The 24,859-nt window shown below is 23.8% G+C and overlaps 8 protein-coding genes across 8 annotated transcripts; 6 read left to right on the top strand and 2 right to left on the bottom strand.

The window, feature by feature from the left end:
- Positions 1 to 1,435: 1,435 nt before the first annotated feature.
- PCHAS_1461600 (actin I, putative) lies at positions 1,436 to 2,566 on the top strand (the record flags this gene model as incomplete). The annotated part of the gene is made up of 1 exon (XM_735127.2): positions 1,436 to 2,566. One exon carries the CDS (start codon positions 1,436 to 1,438, stop codon positions 2,564 to 2,566), a length of 1,131 nt encoding a protein of 376 aa, XP_740220.2.
- A 2,212-nt stretch (positions 2,567 to 4,778) lies between these two features.
- On the top strand, positions 4,779 to 8,318 carry PCHAS_1461700 (clathrin adaptor domain-containing protein, putative; the record flags this gene model as incomplete). Its single annotated transcript, XM_016799844.1, has 11 exons — positions 4,779 to 4,997; positions 5,229 to 5,556; positions 5,687 to 5,780; positions 5,912 to 5,990; positions 6,105 to 6,189; positions 6,312 to 6,551; positions 6,643 to 7,229; positions 7,320 to 7,499; positions 7,631 to 7,692; positions 7,786 to 7,984; positions 8,112 to 8,318. 11 exons carry the CDS (start codon positions 4,779 to 4,781, stop codon positions 8,316 to 8,318), a joined length of 2,280 nt encoding a protein of 759 aa, XP_016655085.1.
- Positions 8,319 to 10,653: 2,335 nt separating this feature from the next.
- On the top strand, positions 10,654 to 11,268 carry PCHAS_1461800 (myosin A tail domain interacting protein MTIP, putative; the record flags this gene model as incomplete). The annotated part of the gene is made up of 1 exon (XM_737560.2): positions 10,654 to 11,268. One exon carries the CDS (start codon positions 10,654 to 10,656, stop codon positions 11,266 to 11,268), a length of 615 nt encoding a protein of 204 aa, XP_742653.2.
- Positions 11,269 to 12,030: 762 nt separating this feature from the next.
- Positions 12,031 to 13,593, bottom strand: PCHAS_1461900 (methyltransferase, putative; the record flags this gene model as incomplete). The annotated part of the gene is made up of 1 exon (XM_736955.2): positions 12,031 to 13,593. The coding sequence occupies one exon, from the start codon at positions 13,591 to 13,593 to the stop codon at positions 12,031 to 12,033; it is 1,563 nt and encodes a 520-aa protein (XP_742048.2).
- Positions 13,594 to 14,829: 1,236 nt separating this feature from the next.
- On the top strand, positions 14,830 to 16,332 carry PCHAS_1462000 (pre-mRNA-splicing factor CWC26, putative; the record flags this gene model as incomplete). The annotated part of the gene is made up of 1 exon (XM_736956.2): positions 14,830 to 16,332. One exon carries the CDS (start codon positions 14,830 to 14,832, stop codon positions 16,330 to 16,332), a length of 1,503 nt encoding a protein of 500 aa, XP_742049.2.
- Positions 16,333 to 17,394: 1,062 nt separating this feature from the next.
- PCHAS_1462100 (conserved Plasmodium protein, unknown function) lies at positions 17,395 to 18,516 on the top strand (the record flags this gene model as incomplete). The annotated part of the gene is made up of 1 exon (XM_738065.1): positions 17,395 to 18,516. The coding sequence occupies one exon, from the start codon at positions 17,395 to 17,397 to the stop codon at positions 18,514 to 18,516; it is 1,122 nt and encodes a 373-aa protein (XP_743158.1).
- A 1,323-nt stretch (positions 18,517 to 19,839) lies between these two features.
- PCHAS_1462200 (signal recognition particle receptor subunit beta, putative) lies at positions 19,840 to 21,017 on the top strand (the record flags this gene model as incomplete). Its single annotated transcript, XM_739651.1, has 4 exons — positions 19,840 to 20,303; positions 20,430 to 20,561; positions 20,655 to 20,772; positions 20,946 to 21,017. The coding sequence occupies 4 exons, from the start codon at positions 19,840 to 19,842 to the stop codon at positions 21,015 to 21,017; spliced, it is 786 nt and encodes a 261-aa protein (XP_744744.1).
- Positions 21,018 to 21,971: 954 nt separating this feature from the next.
- On the bottom strand, positions 21,972 to 24,224 carry PCHAS_1462300 (rac-beta serine/threonine protein kinase, putative; the record flags this gene model as incomplete). The annotated part of the gene is made up of 2 exons (XM_739650.1): positions 21,972 to 23,169; positions 23,326 to 24,224. 2 exons carry the CDS (start codon positions 24,222 to 24,224, stop codon positions 21,972 to 21,974), a joined length of 2,097 nt encoding a protein of 698 aa, XP_744743.1.
- Between the last annotated feature and the right edge of the window lie 635 nt (positions 24,225 to 24,859).

Consider the following 24,859-nt stretch of genomic DNA (forward strand, 5'->3'; position numbering starts at 1 on the left):
ACATTTGGCTAGTTAAAAAAAAAATGTTCATATAAAATACGGTGACAAGCTATAGAACAGTCTATTGACAGTTTGGCTATATTCGTAATTTGGTCTATATCAAGCTTAATTGTGTGTAAAATAAGATAAATATGTTTGTAAGAATATAGATAGATATTTCCTTTCTATATAACTTCGTTAAGACTCTATATTTTTTATTGAAGAAAAGAAAAGAGGAGGTAGCCAAAATGTTAGTATAAAATAAATTTTATTTATGTCCGATTAAAAGACCTGAACAATTACAACTGTAACACATTACAAAAAAACATTGAATAGCTAAAAGTGTATATACTACAAAAGATTGAAGACCTTAATTTTAACAATCCATAATATACTATATATATTATATATGCATATGCTATAGGGGAAAATACGAAAATAGTAATAATCCACAAGCACACTAATTTATTTATTATCATGGTATTTTTATTTTTTAGTGGGCATTACAATAAAGTCGTGAAAATTATATGAACACGCACACATGCACTATTTATTATATAAAATAGCATAAATTAAAAATAATAAAAAAAAAAAAAAAGTAAATACATTGCTCAATAGTAATTACTCCTTACACAACAAAACAAGAAAAATGGTAACTTCCCAAAAACACGATTTTTCATGTTATAAGAAAAAATATACACATTAATATGCTTTATTTATTTAAAAAAAATTGAAATGTAAAAAAGCATAAATTTATATATTTCCAAAATTTATATTCCTAGCTATAAAATTTAACACAAGTTCATTTTTATTATTTTTTTTATCGTACCCTTTTTTCATACATGTGTAAGGCAAATTTGAACCTTTTTTTTTCTTTACGCTTATTTTATTAATCTTCTATCTATCTATCTTTTTTTTTTATACTGCATATATGCCTTTACTAATTGCATTTATATATACACATTATTACACTATAGTTGACACAAATAAGATATATGCCAATAGATATATACACATAAAAAATGTGCCTTTTTTTTTTTACTAAATTAGTTTATTAATGTTATGCACGCAGTTATATGCACTATTTAATTTAATTTTTATTTATTTAATTTAATATTTTTATATTCATTTATTATTTTTATATATATATTTTACATACATATATATTATATATATATTTATTTATATTTATTTTTTTTTATATTCATTTATTTCCTGACTTGAATTTTATTATTTATATGTATACAGAATTTAATTATTACACGTAAATTTTAATTATTTCGTAAAAATTATTGAGAAAATTTTTTTATATTATTGTGATAACACACATTTGGAATAAATACATACACACGTTATTATAATACAAATTATTAAGGTATTTTTCCTCGTTCGTATTTAATATAAATTTTTACACACATATATATATTCATATACTTAAAAAAAAAAAAAAATTAAAATGGGTGACGAAGAAGTTCAAGCTTTAGTTATTGATAATGGATCAGGTAATGTAAAGGCCGGTGTTGCTGGGGATGATGCACCTCGTTCCGTTTTCCCTAGTATAGTTGGTAGGCCAAAGAATCCAGGAATTATGGTTGGTATGGAAGAAAAGGATGCATTTGTTGGTGATGAAGCTCAAACAAAAAGAGGTATCTTAACTTTAAAATACCCAATAGAGCATGGTATTGTAACAAATTGGGATGATATGGAAAAAATATGGCATCATACATTTTATAATGAATTAAGAGCTGCTCCAGAAGAACATCCCGTTTTATTAACAGAAGCCCCATTAAATCCAAAGGGAAATCGTGAAAGAATGACACAAATTATGTTTGAATCATTTAATGTTCCAGCAATGTATGTAGCAATTCAAGCCGTGTTGTCTTTATATTCATCTGGTCGTACAACAGGTATTGTTTTGGATAGTGGTGATGGTGTTTCCCACACAGTTCCAATTTACGAAGGTTATGCATTACCCCATGCAATAATGAGATTAGATTTAGCTGGTAGAGACTTAACTGAATACTTAATGAAAATTCTTCATGAAAGAGGATATGGATTTTCTACATCAGCAGAAAAAGAAATTGTAAGAGATATTAAAGAAAAGTTATGTTATATTGCCTTAAACTTTGATGAAGAAATGAAAACATCTGAACAAAGTAGCGATATTGAAAAATCCTATGAATTACCTGATGGAAATATAATAACAGTAGGTAATGAAAGATTTAGATGCCCAGAAGCATTATTCCAACCATCCTTTTTAGGAAAAGAAGCAGCAGGAATTCATACAACAACATTTAATTCAATTAAAAAATGTGATGTTGATATTCGTAAAGATCTTTATGGAAACATTGTTTTATCTGGTGGTACAACTATGTACGAAGGTATTGGAGAAAGACTTACAAGAGATATTACAACATTAGCTCCATCAACCATGAAAATTAAAGTTGTTGCTCCACCTGAAAGAAAATACTCTGTTTGGATTGGAGGATCTATCTTATCATCTTTGTCAACCTTTCAACAAATGTGGATCACAAAAGAAGAATATGATGAATCCGGACCAAGTATTGTCCACAGAAAATGCTTCTAAATTAGTTTGAAGTTATAATTGTTATGTGTGTATATGCAATGGGGGCACATAAAGAATGAGCATTGCATAGAAGGAGAGATAACAATAGCTTAATGAATTAAAGCTCTGGAGCAATACATGTTTTTGCATATGAATATTTATGTGTAGTTGTATATACATGTGTATATACAAATTTATGCATGCTTGTGAACTATTGTTTTATTTCATAGACATAAATTTTAACGGTTCAAAAAATGTTTCAAACAGCAAGTGCTCTTTTAATATAATGGTGATGCACATGCTATACTTTATATTAAAAAAAAGTAAATAGTAAAAAATAGAAATATAATAATATGTATACAATATTTTGAACTGTTTTTTTTTTTTTTCACAGCATATATTTTATTCAAAGTAAATGTATTTACAAATTCACGTGTATAATTATTAGCTGTTTTTTATATCGTAACATTAAAAAATAGTAACATGTTCGCATATTTACGTCTTTACTATAAAGCATTATTATTATCATTATTAAGTTGGAAAAAATAATATATATAAGGTTCTATATAAATGGCTAGTACGAAAAAGCCAATCCCGTTCTATTTTTAAATCCATGCATATAGCAGTATAAAGCATGTATTATATCGATGGTGCATACTATTTTAAGGAAGCATGGTAGTTCTAAAATAGTAGCAACAATGTCAATTAATTAATGTTTGATATTCAAAGGGGGAACTATTTATATTTACGTGTTAAAAAAAGTTAAATGTAAGAATAGGGGTAATTTGTATATTCAGTACATGAGTTATTACAATTTTTTTGTTCCTACATTTTAAAATACGAAATAAAAATAATATTTATTGAGAGATAATATGTATATGTGTGTGTATGGTGAAGCATTTCGAATATTTTAAGGATACACACACATAATGAAAATAAATATGATCAAGTATGTATTGGAATTTTATGAATATAGTAGGTACTATATTTGTATTTAAAATATGTCTATATGGATGCTTATGAAATATGGGTCTAATATATGTACCCAAAAAAGAGAAAAATAAAAAATTATGTTATACCTTCCATTTTTTCGCTATCTTTCGCTATCTTTTTTTTATTTCCCCATAAAGGAGAGACAATAATGAAAAACAATAACCCCCTATTTTAAAGATATAAACTTATTATTTCATTGTTTAATAATTTTTTTTGATATTTATGAAATGGATAATCGCTTGGAAAGCTTACTATATGCGTACATGTAAATACCGGTCTGATAATATCCCACAATTGATGAGTATGTATAAGCATATGATTTATTGAAAATGGCATTATTTAGAAAAAAAAACAGTGTGTGTATCATTATTAGTCCCCTTTCTTTGTATATAGCCACATTAATAAAGTGATATATGGCTATATAGATAGCTTTTAAATGGCTTTACAAAAAATGTTTATTTATTTAAGTTTAGGATTTGTTTTTGTTTTCTTTATATAAAAAATAATTTAATTTCGAAAAAAGTAACTATTTTCCACACATATTATGATATATATATGCCTAATTTATTTTTTAATAATATAAAATAAAATTATAAAATGTTTTAAGTTCAAAATTATTGCTTAGCAATAGTAGAAAGGGAAATATATATATTTGTATATAAGAATTATAGATATATAGGTGTGTAAGGAGAATTAATATGCGGAAATAATCAACTTATATAGTGATTATATGATTATTTTTCTTTATATAATAATAATACTTACACATATATATATATATATATATATGGAAATTTCCAAAAGTAAATTTATGGAAAATATAGCAAATATGTTGTAATTGTTAATATATAAAATATTGGAAAATTTATTTAAAAAAATAATATTTAGAAATATATATTAATTAACATCAAAAAAAAATATTATCCACCTTTTTATACTTTTACATAATTTTGTAAATATCCAAACAAGTGCAATATTGTACTTATGCATAAAAAAAAAATATTATTTAGATTACTATAAAAAATTTTGTTATAATTGTAGAAAAAAAAAATAATAATAATAAAATAAATAAAAAAAGGAAAGAAGATTAATAATAATAAATAAAATAAAAACAAAAACAAAACAAATGATTGATTGAACAACCAAATGATGAAACGAATAAAGTAACAGAAAAGAAGAAGATAAAAAAAAATAGTGAGAGATATAAAGAGTATAATATTTTTATTATGTATATCATATAATGGGGGTATACAAAAAAAAACAGCAAAATGCTGGATCGGATGAAGATAAATTATTATTTAAAACATGTACTGAATCAACTGAATATCTTCATCTATATTTTAAAGAGTTAAAGAACCATTTAATTACATTTAAAAAAGTTGATGAATTATACAACTTTTGTTATCTAAATTTAGGAGACATCAAATGTCCTATCCATTCAAGAATAACATCACTCAAGGTAAGTAAACGAGCGAATTTTATTCAAATTCTTTGTCCATTGATAAGTGATATGCATGGGTATACATATCAAAGCAAAACAGAAAGCATGACGTAGCTGAATAATCGTAGTATATATCCAATTATTTTCATAACTCCTATGCATTACAAAATAATAAGTATAACGGCATTATCCCCGTTTTCAATGTCATTATTATATTTTCACTTATTTATTTTTTGTGCCTTCTCGCAGGCGGTTAGTCTATCGCTAGTTATCGAACCTAAAAATATTCAGCAACTGGTTAACAGTGAAATAGTTGAATATGCATATAAAATTTTAAAAAGAGATAAAGAAGGTATAAATACAAAAAAGTCTTTAACCTATTTTGGCAAAGAAGCATATGAAGATATATCTGCTTTCGTTTTAGAAGCAAAATATTTATTTAAAACTATTCAAATTATAAATATAATACCAAATTCAAAAGAAGATAAATATATTGATAATATATTTAAAAAAATCCGAGATAACAAAATTGATTTATTGGATTATGATAATTTTTTTAACACAGAATTATTAAATGGTTAGCAATTTCATCTTATTTTTGCTTATTGTTTTTGGCGACCCATTTTCGAGTTTTGCACTATTGCAAGCTTTATAATAATACTATTTTAAAGTATACTAAATATATGTCCTCCATTTTTATTTTGTAGATGTAAAAAAATTAAAAAACAAATTATTAGATGCTTTAGATCAAGAATTTATAGACAACACAAAAATAAATGACTTACATTCTGAATACATAAGGTAGATATATTTTGAAAAATCCATAAATAGTTTTAACTTGATAAAGCAGTTATATATATATTTCATGCATGATGCGTATGTTCTATCTTCACGCCCAAAAAAATTATAAAAATTGGATTATTTTTTAACAGATTAATTAGCAAAGCTAAAGATACGGTTATTAACTTTTTGTACAACGGATTATACAGCATTTATTGCGAAACTATTGATGTATGGCAAAAAAAAAATATATTCATGCATGTAGTGAAAGTAAAAGGTTATCACACTTTTGCCCACCCATATAATATACTCATATTTATACTTATGTGTCTATTCATTTATCAGGAAATTGAAGACGATAATTTAAGTATACGACTTGAATCCTACTTTTCGAGCATAGACATAAAACCAAATCAAAATACAAATTTTGGTAATACAATTAAATTTGTGAAAATAAATAGTGATCACCATTTTTAAGCAAGTCAATAAATTTTTATAACATAAAAAATAATAATATAATTGAAAATGATTTGCATTTTTATTGCTTTACAGACTGGAACGATGGAAAGGAGAAACATAAATTTAAAGGAAGTTTAAATGGGTCGAGCAATTTTAGTTTTCCAAGCTCATTACATCAATCTAATTTGAATACAAGCAATGGTAATATATCAGACAGTAAAAATAATAATAATAATATAACAAAAAATGATTTCCAAAAAAAAATCGAAACAAATAAAACGGTTTCCTTTGATATAGCAAATAATAATATAAAAGAGTTCCATGAAAGTAAAGGTAAGTCTCTTCATTATTTAATTGAAACACACATATGTGTATTCATAAATGTCATGCTTATATATATGTAAAAATATTTCACCATCTTTAGATTCAATTGGTAAAGAAGGGGGAGGAGAAGCACCTGGAAGTAATAAATCAAATAATGTAGAAAATAAAATAACAAGCAGTTTGAATGGATCAAAAAATGAGCTTGATATAAGCAGTGTAGATGAATGGGATAAGTTAAAAGAATTTAAAGAGGCAGGAAATAATGGAAATGAAAATGTATGGAACTGTATAATAAAAAAAAGTAATTTTTATGAAACTAAAGAAGATTATGTAAATTATAATAAATTTTTACAAGATAAAGAAAATGAGTTAAAAGAACATACATATGGAGACTTATTAGGAATGAATAAATATATCGATTCAAAAAATGGAAATAAAAAAAATATTTCTTCTAATAAAGCTATAACAAACAATTATAACAATTTGAATAATGAATCATATGGTAATAATAAAGAAGATATAATAAGTTATGACCCTAAGAAAAAACAAAATTTATCAACAACATCAAATAATAATAACAACATAAGTTATTTTAATAAATATTTTACACAATATGATAATATATTTAATGTACAAGAAGCAATTTTAAAAAATAAATCTTTGTTATATGCGGATGATAGCTTAGAGGTATAGTTACAAACTTAAATAATTTATTCTTCATAAATATACACACACATGGAGTATAACATTTTCAAATATTTTTTTTTCAACTTGCAGATATTCATAGATCAAAGCTACTACGATGTTAAGGGACTTATAAAATTTTTTGTCAAAAACAAACGTCAAATTAATTTTTATGATTTGGATATGCAAATATCCAATAAAATATTATTTCCTTTGAAATTTAAATTTGTGCCATATGAAAAATTGTTATCAGCATATTCTACTAAATGCTATGTTAGTATATTTTTTCAAAAAATTAAATTATTTGTGTAATATATTTATGTGATTATCCTGTGTGTGATTGCCTTTTTAGTAGCTAGCTAATATTACACACTTTTTTTTTTTTTTTTTTTTTTTCAAATTAGGAAATGGCTGTAAAGTGTTCGCGAATATACAACGGATTTCCATTAATTAAAATATCATACAGGTAAAGCATATTTGTACTTCTTTGCGCTTATATTGTGTATGTATGTGTGTGGATATATAATATTTTGCTTATGCATTGTTAAATTTTTTGTAGAATGCAAGATATGTTAAGAAAGAATATCGAAATAAGATTGCCCATAGCAATAAATAAATTTATGAAAAAAGCTAAAATAACACGAGAAATTTTTGACAAATTTTGGAACAATGAAAATTTTAATGCAAATAAAGAAGAGAAAATTATTACTAAAGATGATAACATGAATAATGATACATTAATAGAAAGAGCATGTTTGGTAAGGCATTACCTATTGTTAAAATTAATTTTATCATTTTTTTATAATTAAGCTGAGAATATTTCTATATACTTTGTGTGTGTGCATGCTTTATATCAACATTTAATTTATTTTTTGCATTTTTTAGGGAGAAGCATTAAATTTGTGTTATATAGAAGACAAAATTTGTTTATGTGGGTGCTATTCGGACAATTCCAGTGCTATGGAAAATTATTTTGTACTTGTAGGAATTGAAGTGATGAAAAAAAAAATAAAAGTTATTTGTAAATCAAATAATTCTACCTTATCTTCAGCTATATTATTTTTAATTATATTAATGCTTAAAAATCATTGATATGTGATTAAAGTTTATACATGAAACAACAAGAAATACCTCAATAATGTTCCACCATACCAATTTTCCATTTTTTTTTTTAAGTATATTACCAAGTTTGCATAATTCACTTTCCATTTTTTTTTGTTTATTTAATTTTAAATTGTAAACAAATGGAAAATAAAAGGATATCCCATTTTGTATTATATGGCAAATTCTTTAAAAATATTTTGCACACTTTTATACATTATTTTTTCGGTATGTTTCGTTATTTTTTTTTTGTGTTGTTTTTAATGCCTTTTCTGCATATATCAAAAAATTGATTTATACAAGCTTGAATGTTTTTTCCAAATATGTATATGCATATTATTTATTTGGAATTTATTCCTTTTCTTTTTAAAGGCAAATATAGATATGCCTTCTGATTTACCATATTAATTTTTTTATTTTAATCATTTCATTTATAAATTCATAATTATATATTTGTATGTATGGCTATATGTGATTTTTTTTTACTTTAGAAAATGATAAATTTTTTATATTTCTTAGAAATATTATATTCATTTAAATGGTTGTTATATATATTGGACAGTATTGCATATACGTGAAACGTTACTATGATATATTAAAAAGAAACTTATTTCACACAAAAAATTTAATAGTTGTTATAAAAAAAATAAATCTTTAATGTAGAGAAGACAAATAATCGAATTTATTCATAATCTTACAAATATAGTAAAATGGAATAAATCAATGAGAAAATATACCAATATAGTGTGTATATTTGATATACCTTAAATTGTGTTAATAATTTATAGATATAATATGTCTAATATGTGTGAATAGTAATAATATTTTATATAAAATATATCTTATATATGGAAACCCTTTCTTTTTTTGTCAAATTATGCATAAAGAAGAGATTGATTTGATAGTAGTATAATAATTCTGTATATCATATTCAGTACCTATCTATACTCATTTTTCTTTGTAATAATGTGCTAACTTGGAAATTTAAGAAATATATAGATAAAATAGGAGTATACAAAAATAACACAGTATTTGTTACTTATAATTAAGGGGTATATACATGTGTAAAAAGGACGACCATATATATTACCCAATTTTATTTTAATTCTTAATAATTATGCAATTTTCCATTAAGTTTCTTTAATTTTTCCGTTATTATTGTATATTTTGTGATATTATACTTATATAGTATCCTCACAATTTTTTAGGATTTTCCTCTATCTCATTTTTTATGCATTTTTGTGCGAAAACATAATTATAGTGTTACAAGGTTAAGATATAATTTGCTTTTTAGTACCATAATAAAAAAAATAAAACATGGGAACAATATTTGGTTAGTAAAAATTATGAACATACAGAAAAAATAAAATTTTTTTTTTATTTGAATATTACTATTAGCTATAATGACATCATAAATTATTGTCTACATATAACTCATAAATTGACAGTATATACATTTTAAAATAGATAAAAATTAGCATTATATTAGAAAGAAAAAAGAAGAAATTAATGTTTTCCACATTAAGAAATATGAAAAATAATACTATATGTTGTATTATATTTAGCTTTTTTCTGATTACTATATATGTGTAGAAATGTTAAATTAAAATTGTCATGTAACTATATATATTTTTTAGTAACTAAAAAAATAATAATAATAATATATGAATTTGTTTCGCTTTTTTTTTATTATTTAATTTCCATATTTGCTTAAAGAAAATAGCTCACTATTTTTGCACACATATTTTAGGTGCTATATTTCCAATAAATTATGAACAAACAATAATATTTATTAAAAAAAATTATATATTTTATACACACGCAATAAATTGTGTGTGCTTATTTATATATTTTTTTTCTTAAAATAAAAAATTTATAGCTATATAAAACAACATTGGAGACTTTCTATATATATAATAACCTCTCCCATACCTAAAAAAAAAAAAAAAAAAAATTATAATATATATACAATTATATATATGTAAAAAAATAAACGTATATAATACACACAATTTCACTTTTTTCAAATTAAAGTGTCTTCTTAAATAAGGTTCTTAATTTAATTTAATTTAGTTTTATTTTTTTTTATTTATGAAATTAAAAAAATAGATTGTTTTTAAATATTTATAAATTATGTAAAATTAAAGTGTATATATTTCTATTATTAAAGGCGTTGTTTTAAGAACTAATATTTTTTATTTAACGATAGTTGTTAAACGTTGTTTTTTTTTGTTTTTTTTGTTTTTTTTTGTTCTTTTTTTTTGGTACATTATATTTTATTTGTTTTTTTACCTTTCTTTTAATTAAAAAAATATATTTCGCAAAAATGGAACAACAATGCTATACTTGTTATTTCGATTTGCCTGACCCCAAATCAACAATAGGCCCATATGATAATGAATTAAGTTATTTTATGTGGGGACCCGGTTTTGAATGGAAACCCGAACCAGTAGTAAAACAAATATCAAGAGAAGATACTTATGATGAAGCTGAGGAATCAGAAGAATCTGAACATGGATTTGGCGAATTAGATGAAAAAGTTGATAAAGATGAAAGAAGAAAATATTTTGATGAAAAATGCATCGGTGGTAAAATAAGCATAGCAGATGCTTCTTACAATGCTCGAAAATTAGGATTAGCTCCATCAAGTAAGGATGAAGAAAAGATTAGAGATTTATATGGAGATAATTTAACATATGATCAATATTTAGAATATTTATCTATGTCAATTCATGATAAAGATAATGCCGAACAATTAGTTAAAATGTTTGCATATTTCGATACCAATACAACTGGTTTCTTAACCAAAAACCAAATGAAAAATATTTTAGTTACATGGGGAGATGCTTTAACTGAGGATGAAGCAATGAATGCACTTAATGCATTTTCAAATGACGACAGAATCGATTATAAATTATTTTGCGAGGATATATTGCAATAAATTTTATAGTCTATATTTTTACACTTTATGCAATTATGATTTAATATGTGTGTGCACACATATATATATATTTCTTGATTCCCGCATTTTAATTATGATTTCTATAATTTATTTTATTATCATTTTTTTTCCATAAAAATATGCCTATTTATAATATTGTTACATTTTATGGAATAATTCAATCTGCTTTTTTTCACTGTATAAATATTTGAGAACGTCGTTGTGTGCATGCTATTCTATATAAGGAATGATAATTGTATGCACAATTTATATGCACAAATGTGGATTTGTGGATATTTTATTAAACGATTTTAATTGTTATTTTGAGCCCATTGGCATGTTTATTTTGGTATAATAATGTACTAACTCATTAAAGGTGGTATGTTTTTTTAAATTATAGGCATAAATATATATAAGCCATTTATTAGTATTAAAAAAAGGTGAACATTCACAAAATATAATAAAAAAGAAAGCATAGTATATGCACATATTTGATTTAATTCTTAATTTTATAAAACAATCAAACATAGGTAAGGGTATACGAATTAAAAAGAATGAATAGAGGATGTATAAACGTTGTTCATAATTTAATTAATGTGTATATATGGGGTAATAAAACAAATAGAATAAAATATGAATTCACAAAAGTAATAATAAAATAGTATAGCTTCTTTAGAAATTAATTATATGTTTTGTAGACAAGGGAATTGGTCAACTCAGTTCCTCTGCTACATGAATATGAATTTATTTATTTCTCCAATTTTAAAAACCAACTTGTAATAAAAACCAATAAAAATCAGAAAATTGATATAGGGCTAGATTAACAGGGTGATCAGGGGAAGCACGACCTTGCCCAACAATCTTAATACTTTTTTTAGTTTGATGAAACGAAGTATTAATAATGTTAATATAATTTTGATAGGAAAGTAATTTTGTGGTAAAAATAATAAGTATTAATCCGTTTGGTGTAACATAATTTTGTGTTAAGTTAATTAAATCGATATACTTCTTTGTCCCAGATTCAATAAACTTCGATTTTGGGATAAGATTAGGAGGATCCAAAATAATTATATCAAAGAGTTTGTTACAATTTTTTAAGAATGTTATAGCGTCTAGACATATGAATTCGATATTACTTTGTTCATTATTTTCCATAGAAGGTTGTGGAATATTATTTATAATAGCTGATTGTTTAGCTAGCTGAACAAAATTTTTATCTTTTTCTACACACGTAACATGCATCGCTTTTCCATTTTTAAGGCATTGAATACCAAAGGATCCAACGTAAGAAAATAAATCTAGAACATTTTTTTGACAAGAATAATTGGATATAATATTTCTCAAATGTTTTCTATTAAAAAACCAACCAGTATTTGGAGAATTAATAAGATCAATTAAAAAAGAGCATCCATTTTCATTTAATATGACTTGTTCAGAAATTTTTCCATAAATAACTTTTTTATATATTTCTAATTTTTCATTTAATCGTTCTTTATTATCATTTCTAAATATAATAGCTTTTGGATTTAATAGTTCAATAATTGCATCATTAATATTACAAGCCATCATTTCACATCCTAATGTTAAATGTTGTATACTAATTATATCATCATATCTATCGATTATGAGTCCAGGAATATGATCACCTTCACTATTAATAAGTCTATAACAATTATTACTATTTAATTGTGGGTAAGAAGATTGAGAAGTGAGAGGACTTGTATTATTTTCTTTGTCCATTTGTAAGGTTTGATTTGGTGTATTATTATTTATTGGCAAGCATTGATCAAGTTTTTTTTTTAAAGCTAGCTCACCATTTATTATTTTTGACCTCCATAATAAACTTTGTTTTATTCGCTCAATAAAAAAATGTATGTTAATAGTAAATAAAGGATTAGTACTTAGTATTCTTGCAGTAATTAAAGAATATGGATTAAAGGTAGCAACACCAAATGATTCATTATTATTATTTTTTATATTAACCAAAGTTAATGATGATTGTTTTAGATCGTCTATATTTTTTACTTGATTACTATAAATAAAAGGAAAATTTTTTTTTAATTTTTTATCATAAGCAACATTTTCTTCATCATCTTTCAAATATAAGCATGGTCTTGAATTTGCATTATCTATATATGGTTCATAATGATATTTATATAGTTCGTCTTTAAATTTTGTATTTTTTTCATATTTTAATTTTGAATGCGAATAACGACAATTTTGATAATTAAGGGAGCCTATATGTCGGTACACAACATGTTGCAATAATTTATGTACCCCTTGTTCACATTCCCTGTTTATTATACTTACAATTTTTTCTTTCATTCTTTATTTATTATACTTATAATTTATTTCCGCATTCTTTATCTTCGTTTTTTGCCCTCCCCTTTGAAAGTGATTAAACATGTTTCCATTTGCGAATTTGGATAAGTTATAAATTGGTTGAGTAAGCACATTCCGATTTGTCTTGAACTTATGTTTTACTATTTGTATGTTTCAAAAAGTGGGGGACCATAAATCAGCTTTCTAATTATGGCAGTAGTTACTCTACTTTTAGATCTATCAATTGCTTCCAGTCTTTATGTTAAATTATGAGGATAACGATGGTGGATAATATATAACTTTTTAAAAAATATGAACACCCTTATAAAGCAAGTATTATCACATTTGCTTTTGCTCTTCGTTTATGTCGTATAATATATCGAATTTTCACAATTTCTGCTGAATATAAGGTTGTGTTTTATTCTATTCCATACATGGGCATATGCATTTTGAATTTATTATTTACATGAACATGGTTATGGAATGTTTGCAAATTTGAAAAACAGTTGGTAATATAAAAAAATGAAAAAAACAAAAGTGATTGAAAGAAATATATATGTAAACTATAATTGGAGGGGTTGCAGATTATATGATAAAATGGAAAATTGTGAAATATTTTTCCAAAAAAAAAATAATAAAATAAATAAACATAAGAAAAATGTGCATTATATGTATATATAAGTATTTATAAAATAAAAAAACGGAAAGGAGAAAATCTATCAAACTTTAAAGAGGCAAAAAAATAAAAATATATTTATAGTATTTATTAAGAATGAAATTGATAAATGAATAGGAAAATAAAATAAATAACAAAGTATATATATTTTTTAGTATTTAAAAAAATTGATCAAACATAAACTTAAAGGATTAGTATACAAAGATAGAGAAATGCTCTTTTCATGTATATTTTTTTTGCTTTAAAAAATGTAAATTTTCCACAATTTTTTTGTCAAACTAAAGAAATTACAATTTATATTTGAATCCAAATATATTATATATATATACATATATTTATATGGATGAATAAAAATTAATCGGAAAATATGTATACCTTTTGTATAGCCGTCTTAGAATGAAACATAACCCAAGTAAATATAAATAGGCATGCCACTTAAATATGATAGAATATAATAGTACCCAAGATAAACGGACATATTATCAATTAGTATAATATACATGTACATATAGTTGTATATGCATATATGTGTGTATGGGGATATACAAGGATAATTTAACAAAATGGAGGAATACTTACGGAACAAATATTTAAAAAAGGATGTAGAAAAAAAGAAAAAAAAACATAAGAAAGGGAAAATAAAAATCCATGATAGTGATGATGAAAATGAAAGATATAATAAAAAGAATATAAAAAATAATGATTTAGATGAATATAATTTTATTGAATCAGATTCAAGTTCAGATGTACCTATAACTGTTATGCAAAATGATGGTATGGATATATTAGATATATCTCGTGAAAATAAAAAAAAAATTTTACAATCTTTAAACAATGATATATCAGTAGATACTCCTTTTAATGATGCTGATAAAACTCGCGAAAAAAAAAAAAAAAAGAAAAAAAAAGAATGGGGTTTAAAAAGTCTAATAAAAAAAGGACATATTGCTAAACAGGCGAAACAAAGTCAATACAACGATATTGATGACCAAAATTCTAATCATAAATCTAAGCATTTTGAGATGAGGCATACCTCAAAAGCTTCATTAGATAGTGATCAAAATTATAACAAAAATAATCGAACAAGCTCAGAAGAAACATACCGAAGGCGAAAACGTAGTAATGGCCGGGATAGCAGCTCGGACGTTTCACTTCCAAGGCGGAAAGGAAAAGAACGAAGTAGCAGTTCAGATGTTTCTCTCCCAAGGCGAAGAAGAAAAGAGCGAAGTAGCAGCTCAGACATTTCGCTTCCAAGGAGAAAAGGAAAAGAGCGAGACAGCAGTTCCGATGTTTCACTTCCACGACGAAGAGTAAAAGAGCAAAGTAGCAGCTCGGATGTTTCACTTCCACGGCGAAGAGGAAAAGAGCGAAGTAGCAGCTCGGATGTTTCACTCCCAAGGAAGGAAGTGAAAAGATCCACTAGTATGGATAGCCAATCAGAAGGAAGCAGTTCGAATATTGTTGAACACTCATCTGACGTATCAAATAAAATAAGTAGTGAAGAACAAAATGAAGTAGTAAAAAATTCTGATAAAAACCCTAATACAATTTATAGAGACAAAGATGGTAAAATAATTTCAAGAGATGAATGGATTAAAAATATTCAAAATGAAAAACCAGGATATCGACATGGGGTAGATAAAATAAAAGGGAACGATAAAAATGAAAGAAATAAAAAAAATCGAAAAGGTAAAAAATATAATGATGATCAAAAAATAAAATTAGAATGGGGAAGTGGGTTAGTACAAAAAGAAATGAGAGAAAAAATAATGGAGGAAAATAAAAAAATAGTAAATAAAAAGAATATAATAAATTATGATTATGATAGTGATTATGATCAAAAATTAAAACAAGATATAAGAAAAGAAGATCCAATGCATAAATATTTAGTACAATCAAATCAAGAAGATCAAAAAGCAAAATGTAGATATCAATCCCCATACAATAGATTTAATATCTTAGCAGGATATAGATGGGATGGTGTAATAAGAGGAAATGGCTTTGAACAAAAAAGATACGAAATGTTAAAAGAAAAAGAGTTGAAGGATAGATTAGCATATATATAAGTTTAGGCTATACCAATAAGCCATATATACTCCACCATGTTATCGCTATTATTTTCATATAATTTTTTTTCATATTTCCTCAATGTTATGTGCCTTTTTTGTAAAAAATATAAAACAAAGAAAAAATAAATTTCATCATGATATAGCATAAGTGTGAGAAATTTTTTTTCCTAATAAAATGGTGATATAACGCCGTAGGAATGTGCCTATATTATTTTTGCAGTGATAATGCATTCACAATATCTATCTTTTTACATTGAAATATAAATGCTAATTTTGTATTTATTTATATTTTTTTTAATCGTAATTTTATATTTTCATATTTTAATTCGATTTAATTTATATTTAATTTAACTTTTTTTTGTAAACAAAATTTAGAATATTTGTTCAATTATTTAATTGTAACAATGTAAATTTAAATTATAAGAGAGTATTGTGTTTACTTTTACCGTTACATTTATGTTTTTTTTTTATGACCCTGCAATATTTTTTGGCAAATTATTTAGCTAGAAATAATTTTTTTTTTTTTTGAAATATTCTATCAAATTTTGTATTATTAATTAAGAGAATAATATATGTGATATCATTTATGGGTTGGCCAGTCATTGGCTTAATATTCTCTTTGCATGAATGGCCATTTCCTTTATATTTGTTTAGTTTTTATAAAACATAAAAATAAGCTTACCATATAGGTTTTCTCAGCATATGCACACATAAGTATGCATATATTGCTGTACATGTAGAATATCAATTTTACATTCCTTGTTCATATTTGTTTTATTATATTCATTTGTATATTTCTCATTTCAGACAAAGTATTACAATCTTTCAAAGTATTATATATGAGAGTTTTCATGTGTGTTTGTGATAAAAGCAGTAATCAAGTTAATTAATCAAGATATATACAAAGCACATATATATAGTTTTTACTTTATGGAATGAACATATGGAATATTAAATCAATAAAAAAAATATCACTCCTTATCATGATAATGTAAAAGAGGTAATCACCAAGAATAGAACAGTTGAGAAAAATTCACACACACAAAAAAAAACACCACAATGAATAGTATATATAAAAAATTAATATGCATTAGTCGGCATAGAATAAAGAACAATTTTTTTTTAATTAGTTATGGTAATATAAAGGCAAACGAATTTAAAATACAAAAGAGAGATTTTTTTTTTTTTAAAAATGATAAAAATGATATTATTAAAAATGAGATTGAGGAAATATTAAAACAAGAAGATTATTCGGTACTTGAAAAACATAAAAAAGTGGCACCTTCAAGCCAAAATATTGTAGAAAACAATTATGGAAATAATAATAATAAAAGTAGAGGGAAAATAAAAAGATTATTTATATTTATAGCATTTCAAAGTATACCAATAATTGGATTAATGTATTTATTTAAATATATTGAAGAAGTAAAATTAGCAGAATTAAACTATTCATTTGAAACCTCCGATGATATTATAAATGAGACAATAAAATTGATAGAAGTTAACCCCAAATGTTATTGTCTATATTCTAATAATAATGAAATTAATACCTTTTTTATTGATCCATTATATCCAGAAAATTCAGAAATAAATTATGAACAAGGAATAAATAATAAGGAGCGTAATACTGTTACTCTTATGACGAGTGACAAAAAGGAATCCGAAGAAAAGCCATTAACGAAGGGCCGTTTTCAGGATAAGGAAATTACAGAAATGTCTAAATCAACACAACATGAAATAGAAGAAAATAAAGGAACTATTGAAAGTCTCATACAATCATTAAATACACCGACTATTCAAAAGGCTATGGGAGTAAAATCATCAACTGAATTACCTTTAAATTATTTATATTTTTGTATATCCAAAAATAGTGATATACATAATTTTTTAAAAAATAAGAATAATAATATAAGTATATTATATAGTGATGATAAAAAAAATGTATATGCTACCTTAACAGGCAATGGAACAATAATAGAAAATGAAAATATCAAAAATATTGTATGGACAAACAAATGGGCTTATCTTATACCGGATGATTACAAAGATAATTATATATTAATTAAATTTACTCCATCTCTAATTTCAATTAAAACTATTGGTTTAAAAAATACTCATTGGAAAAGTAATATAGTTAAACGAGGGTTGGTTGATGATAAAATATCATGGATTAAAGTATAGCCTACTTATTTTTCTATACACACAAGGTAATTATACATACATTTAGAAATGTAGTATTATTTTTTATATGTATGCATAGTATCAAACTCATGAATAATATATGTTACATATATTGAAATGTATATGAATTATTATTCATTTTGAATGTCTCTCATTTGAGGGGGTATGTTTTCAACAATTTCTTTTGCACACAAAAATGGTGTAATGATAATAAACAAAAATAATTTTTTTAAGAACAAATTTCTTTTTTTAAGTTATTACCACTATTTTGGTATATATAAATAAATATACATTTTAAAGACTAAAAATTATAATCGTCTTTCTTTCATTTTGTTTATTTATTATTATATCTCATAAGAAATGGGTGTGAAAAAATAAAATAAAAATAGTTGGGTTTAAGCATATGGTTATTGAGAAATTGGGAAATAAAATATTATATGGATAGTTTATTATTTTTAATTTTATTATATATAAACTTTACACGTGTAAAATATGTGTATATAAACAATTTTGTAGTATGCTTTTTTCTTGAAACTTGAAATATACTGACTTTTCTTTATATCATTTTTTATTTATTTTAGTGTGTTTTATTTAATTATTTTAATAAGCCATTTTGGATAGTCTGTAACTATATTTTCAAGGAACAATATGTAAAAAATAAAAAAAAATAAATATACAATTTAAATGAGTATGGAAAATTGTATGATAATGAACTATCATTTTGTTTTATTTTATTCGTTTCTTTTTATTTTATTTTTTGTATGATTTTTTAAAGGCATATTTTTTATATACATTGCGTAAATTTAATAATATTGGTACTACTGGTATTATTTCATTGGCAAAGTAATATTATAGCTATTATATGTATTAATTTTTATATTTTATTGTTTATTTTTTTGTAAAAATAATTGTATATATCCATATAAGCACTATGTGATCAGCTGGATGTGGATAGTATAATATATTTAATTTAATGAGCAGTTCAAAAATATAAAAAAAATAAAGAACAAGAACAAGGAAAAAACAAAAGCAGAAAGTTGTTAAGAGAATATATCGATAGGGAATACACATATACACAAGTACAAAATACGAAGATATAACTTTTAACAAACGTATTGAAAAAAAAAAAATTACATTGATGATATGGAAAAGGTAATAACAATTTAAATGTAACATGTATAAAAATATAAAATCGTTTAAGAACGGAAAAATTGGCTTTATATAATTATAAAGTTAGTACTAACAAAATTACTAAAGGTATAACTAGCCTTCCGTATCATAATCCAAAATCCAAACATATAGATTTTTATTAATAGACATAAAATGGAAAACGCAGTTAAAATTTTAAATGAAGTTATTGGAAAAATAAAAGATTATAACAAAAAATATGGAATAAATTTGGACGAATTTCACAATGTATTATTTGTAACGAGTATATTATTAGCATTACTATTTATTTTTTATATAATTTTTATTTTATTTGCTATATTTTGTAAAAAATCCAAAACAAATAAAGTTGTATTATTATTAGGACCATGTGAAAGTGGTAAAACCACTTTCCTTTTTAAATTAAAAACTGATAAAATGTGTAGGACTGTACCATCAATGAAAGAAAATGTTGCTTTTGTATTTTTAAAAAATATTAAAAAATCCAAGTTTATACAATTTGTTGATTTTCCTGGTCATCCAAAGTTAGCCTTTGGTATTAAAAAATATCTAAACGTTACAAATGTAATTGTTTATATCCTTGACAGTTCAGATAGGCAATCTCTCAAATATGTCGCAGAGTAATAATATATTAATATGTATACATATTGTAGCGATATAAAAATGCACACAATTTTTGTTAAAGCAGTGTGAAATGATTGCACAAAAATGATACTTCATTGTAATTTATTTTTTTTTTGTCGCAGAAATATGTTGGAATTATTTATGAATAAGGAAATTGTCAAAAGACAAATTCCTATCATCATTTTTTGCAACAAAACGGATTTATGTAATTCCCGTCCAAAGAAAGTCATTAAAGAGGATTTAGAAAGAGAAATGTAAAACATTAAAAAAATAGTAAATTAGCTAGTTACTAGTTTTATCCGATTTTGGCTACTCATTTTTTTATGCATTAACTTTTTATTTTTTAGAGAAATTTTGAAGATGTCTAAATACAACTCCCTTGAGGATGATATGAATGACGAAACGGAATGTTTCCTTGGCGTCAATTCAGAATTCTTTAGATTTGAAAGGGCTCCAATCCACGTGGTAAGACAAGCATATAATAGGATAATATAAGATTATAAGAAATGCCACAAAAGCATATGCTATAATATATAAGCCGATTGGATAATACATGAGAATGCTTATTACACTTCTTTACATGCATAATGATGTAACTATTTATCAATTAATATTTTATCATATTTTACGTTTTACAGGAAATATGCAGTGCGTCAATAAAAAATAATAACGTGGATGAGGTCATTGAACTTATTGGAAAATATTATTAATTTTTATCTCATTAAATTATTATATTTAGCCATTCATATACTTGTTTTTTATTAATTTATTTAATACTTATATTTTTTTCACTAATACTATATAAATAAGTTATTTTTTTTATTTTTGTTACTTTATTTTTTGAAAACACCATAGCATATGTGTTAGTTGCTTTTTCTTTTTCAATTTTTTTTTAATAATTTAGACTTTCAATTTATATGTTTGAAATAAAACAATATATTTATATAATTTAAAATCGATAGAAACATTTTTTTTAAATATTATAATACCGTGTATTTGAAAACCGTTTTATTTTTTCCCGATCTATATATTACATATTTTACAGCTGTTTTGTAAAAATACCTAACTACAACACACACGAATATTCATAGTTGTGCTCGGTAAAAACATATAAAGGAGACCATATACAATTTAATTATTGTGAATGATTTAAAAAATATAAATAAGATAAAAGCTAAAGAGGTAAGATTGAAAAGAACATTTAAAGTTGTATTTTTTATCATGAACAAGGATAGTGTAAAAAAATAAATGAAGCATAGTTCAAACATTAAAAATGTGTAAGTTAATTAAAAATTTTAAATAAAATAAATAATCATATTAACTTTATGGGCTTTTAACCAAAGCTAGAAATGTGTGGACATATGCATATATCCAAAATATGAAGTGAAATAAAAAATTGGCACATAATTAATTAATAAAAAGAATACTCACATGTAAAAATGTGACAAAAAAGAATGAAAAAATAAATAAATGTTAAAACGCATGAATATTCATATTATTTACAAAAAAAAAAATTATGTTTTTTGTTTTATAGTTTTAGACAGAATATATGGCTAGCTACTAGCTATTTTGCATATGATTTTTTTATTTCTAGCTATTTTGCACATGAATTTTTTATTTCTAGCCATTTCATATAATTTTTTTTATTTCTAGCTATTTTCCCATTAAGTGTCGTTAAAGTTGTAGCTAAAATCCCTAAATAGTGTGTTATGGGAATTAAAATTAAAAGAGTGTGAGTCAAACTTGTCAGAGCGCCTAAGAGGCATACACAAAAATTCGTCATCAAAATTTCTTAAATCTATTGTGTTAATTAAAACAGGTTTAAATGGAGGTGATATTTTTTTAGAGCAAACATCATCCCAATTAATGTTTTTAAAGAAAGGATGTTTTTTTATTTCTTCTGCATCCGTTATACCCGATCCTAACCTTTTTCGTGGATTTTTTTGTAATAATTTTTTTAATAGATCACCAACTTCTGGTGATAATTTATTAGGAATTTTTATTTTTTTATATTTAATATTTTCAAATAAGACATCTCTAGATTCTCCGCTAAATGGTAATTCCCCAGTTACCATTTCATATAGCATTATACCCAAGCTCCACCAATCTGCAGATTTTCCATGTCCCGTTTGTTGTATAATTTCAGGGGACAAATATTCCGGAGTTCCACATAATGATTTTGCTGAATTATTATCACTAATGCATTTCTTTGATAATCCAAAATCAGTTAATCTAATATGACCATATTTATCCAATAGAACATTTTCAGGTTTTAAATCTCTATATATAATACTTAATTTATGTAAATATTGTAAAGTTATAATAATTTCTGAAATATAAAATCTAGCTATTTCTTCTGTAAATTTGTTTAATTTTGATAAATGAAAAAATAATTCACCACCCGGACAATATTCTAATATAAAATATAATTTTTTTGAGGTTTGAAAAGCATAATACATTTTAACTATAAATGGATGAGAAACAGATTTTAATATATTTTTTTCAACTTTTGTATGCTCTAATTGATTTTTTGAAATTATATTTTCTTTTCTTAATATTTTCATAGCATACAATTTATTACTTTGTACATGTTTAACTAATAATACTTTTCCATATGAACCTTTTCCAATAACTTTTAAAAAATTAAAGCATTCTGGTTTTACCCTTCTTTTTTTTTTATCTGATAATGGAATAAATTTCCTCGATCTTTTTTTTTTTGATTTTTCATGCATATCATGAATATATAGATTATCCAAATTTAAAGATTGAAAAATATTTTTATTATTATTCATATTTAAGTTATAATTTTTTAAACTGTCTTTGTCGCACATATCATTTTTGAGATTCTGAATGAAATCATTTCTGTTTGAAAAAAAAAAAAATAATAATGAAATTTTATAAAAGTAGACAAGAACATTTGTAAAGCCATTTCATTCAATTTTCGTTATCATTAGATAAGCATATATACATATATTAGAAGAAAAACATATTGAAAAGTTAGGTAGACATATGATTAACCTGTATTGCACAAGCAATTCGTCTTGTGGATCTATATGTGTTATATTTTGTTGTTTAGGTGCGAACGTTTTAGAATGTATATTATTTAAAACCTGTTTTTTTTCATCAATTTTGTTACGCTTTTTGAAATGTATGTTTTTATCTTTGTTGGAAATTGGTTTAGTATATAGCATATTGTCACTAAATATATCTTTATTAAGATTTATTGGATTGTCTTTTTTAATTTGCATTTTACAGGTATGTTTTTTGTTAACATTTTTTAATAAAATTTTATTAAATTTATTTTTAAAAGTATTTATTTCTTTATTTGGTGAGTGTATCACATTTTTTTCGCTAGTTCTATTGTTTGTATGATTGTTATATTTTTGAGTTGGCATAACGAGATCCATGTTTTTATTATTTTTTCGTTTTAAAAATTGGGTTTTAATGATTTCTTTTTTTTTATGATCCTCATTATCAATTTTTAGTAACTTGGTTCGCTCAACATGACTATTATTTTTAATAAAACTGAAATGCTTTCTACCTTTTTGCGTTTCTTTAAAATTTTCACTAGTTCGTTTGTTTAGCTTATTTACTGTTTTAACAGCATTTATATTGTTACTAATTTTGTTACCATCTTTATTAACTGTAAAATTCCTTATGCTGTTACATTTCTTCAATCCCTTTTCAGATTGAAATAGGGGGTCTTTTGTAGTTTCGTGAGAGTTTATTTTATTATAGCCTTTAGAAAGTTCGATATTATTTTTTTTATTTTTTTTTATGGCTTTTGAAATTATGAAATTAAAATAGCTTTTAAGATTTTTTCTTTGTATAAGTATTTCATTTGATCCGTTTGAAGTCGAATTAGTTTTTTGCTTATATTTGTCTGAAAAATATTTAAAAATTTTAAGACGATTCATTATGATTATCTTTAAAGAATATTTTATTGAGTTGCAGAAAAGTCAAGCACATGCTTAAGCGTGTGTATATGTGTATGTATGACAGATAGCATCTCTATATTTACATTAGCATATATGTAGACAATATTATGCTACTTGCAAAATGTACAGAATTAAATAAATTAAAAAAATTATTCATTAATTAGTTTAAGGATGTTGTTTTCTCTCATTTTGTTAATATTTATTTAAAGAAAAAATGCAGGAGAAAAGCTCAGCTTTTTTAAAAATGGATATAAAAAATAATAAACTAATTTAACTTTAAAATAAAAAGAGTTGTGTAAATGCTTTATGAGAAATATTATGAACAAGTTTTGTGAAATAATAATATTTTTTTTATTTTTATATGATTTATTTATTAAATATATTTAAGACCCAAAAAGAATTAAATAAACTAAATATGTCTTTTATACAACTTTTTAAAATATGCTTATAAATGTTTAAAAAGTGTATTAACATAAATAGCCAAATATTAATTATGTTAAATTATAAAATTTATTTTAATCGATAATGGCATGTAAAATATTTCAGGTTGTGCCTGCATATAATATTGTGTTTGTTAATTAAGTATATATGTAAACAAATAATTATGTATATAT

Source organism: Plasmodium chabaudi, assembly GCF_900002335.3.
Source record: "Plasmodium chabaudi chabaudi strain AS genome assembly, chromosome: 14".
Taxonomy (NCBI): domain Eukaryota; phylum Apicomplexa; class Aconoidasida; order Haemosporida; family Plasmodiidae; genus Plasmodium; species Plasmodium chabaudi.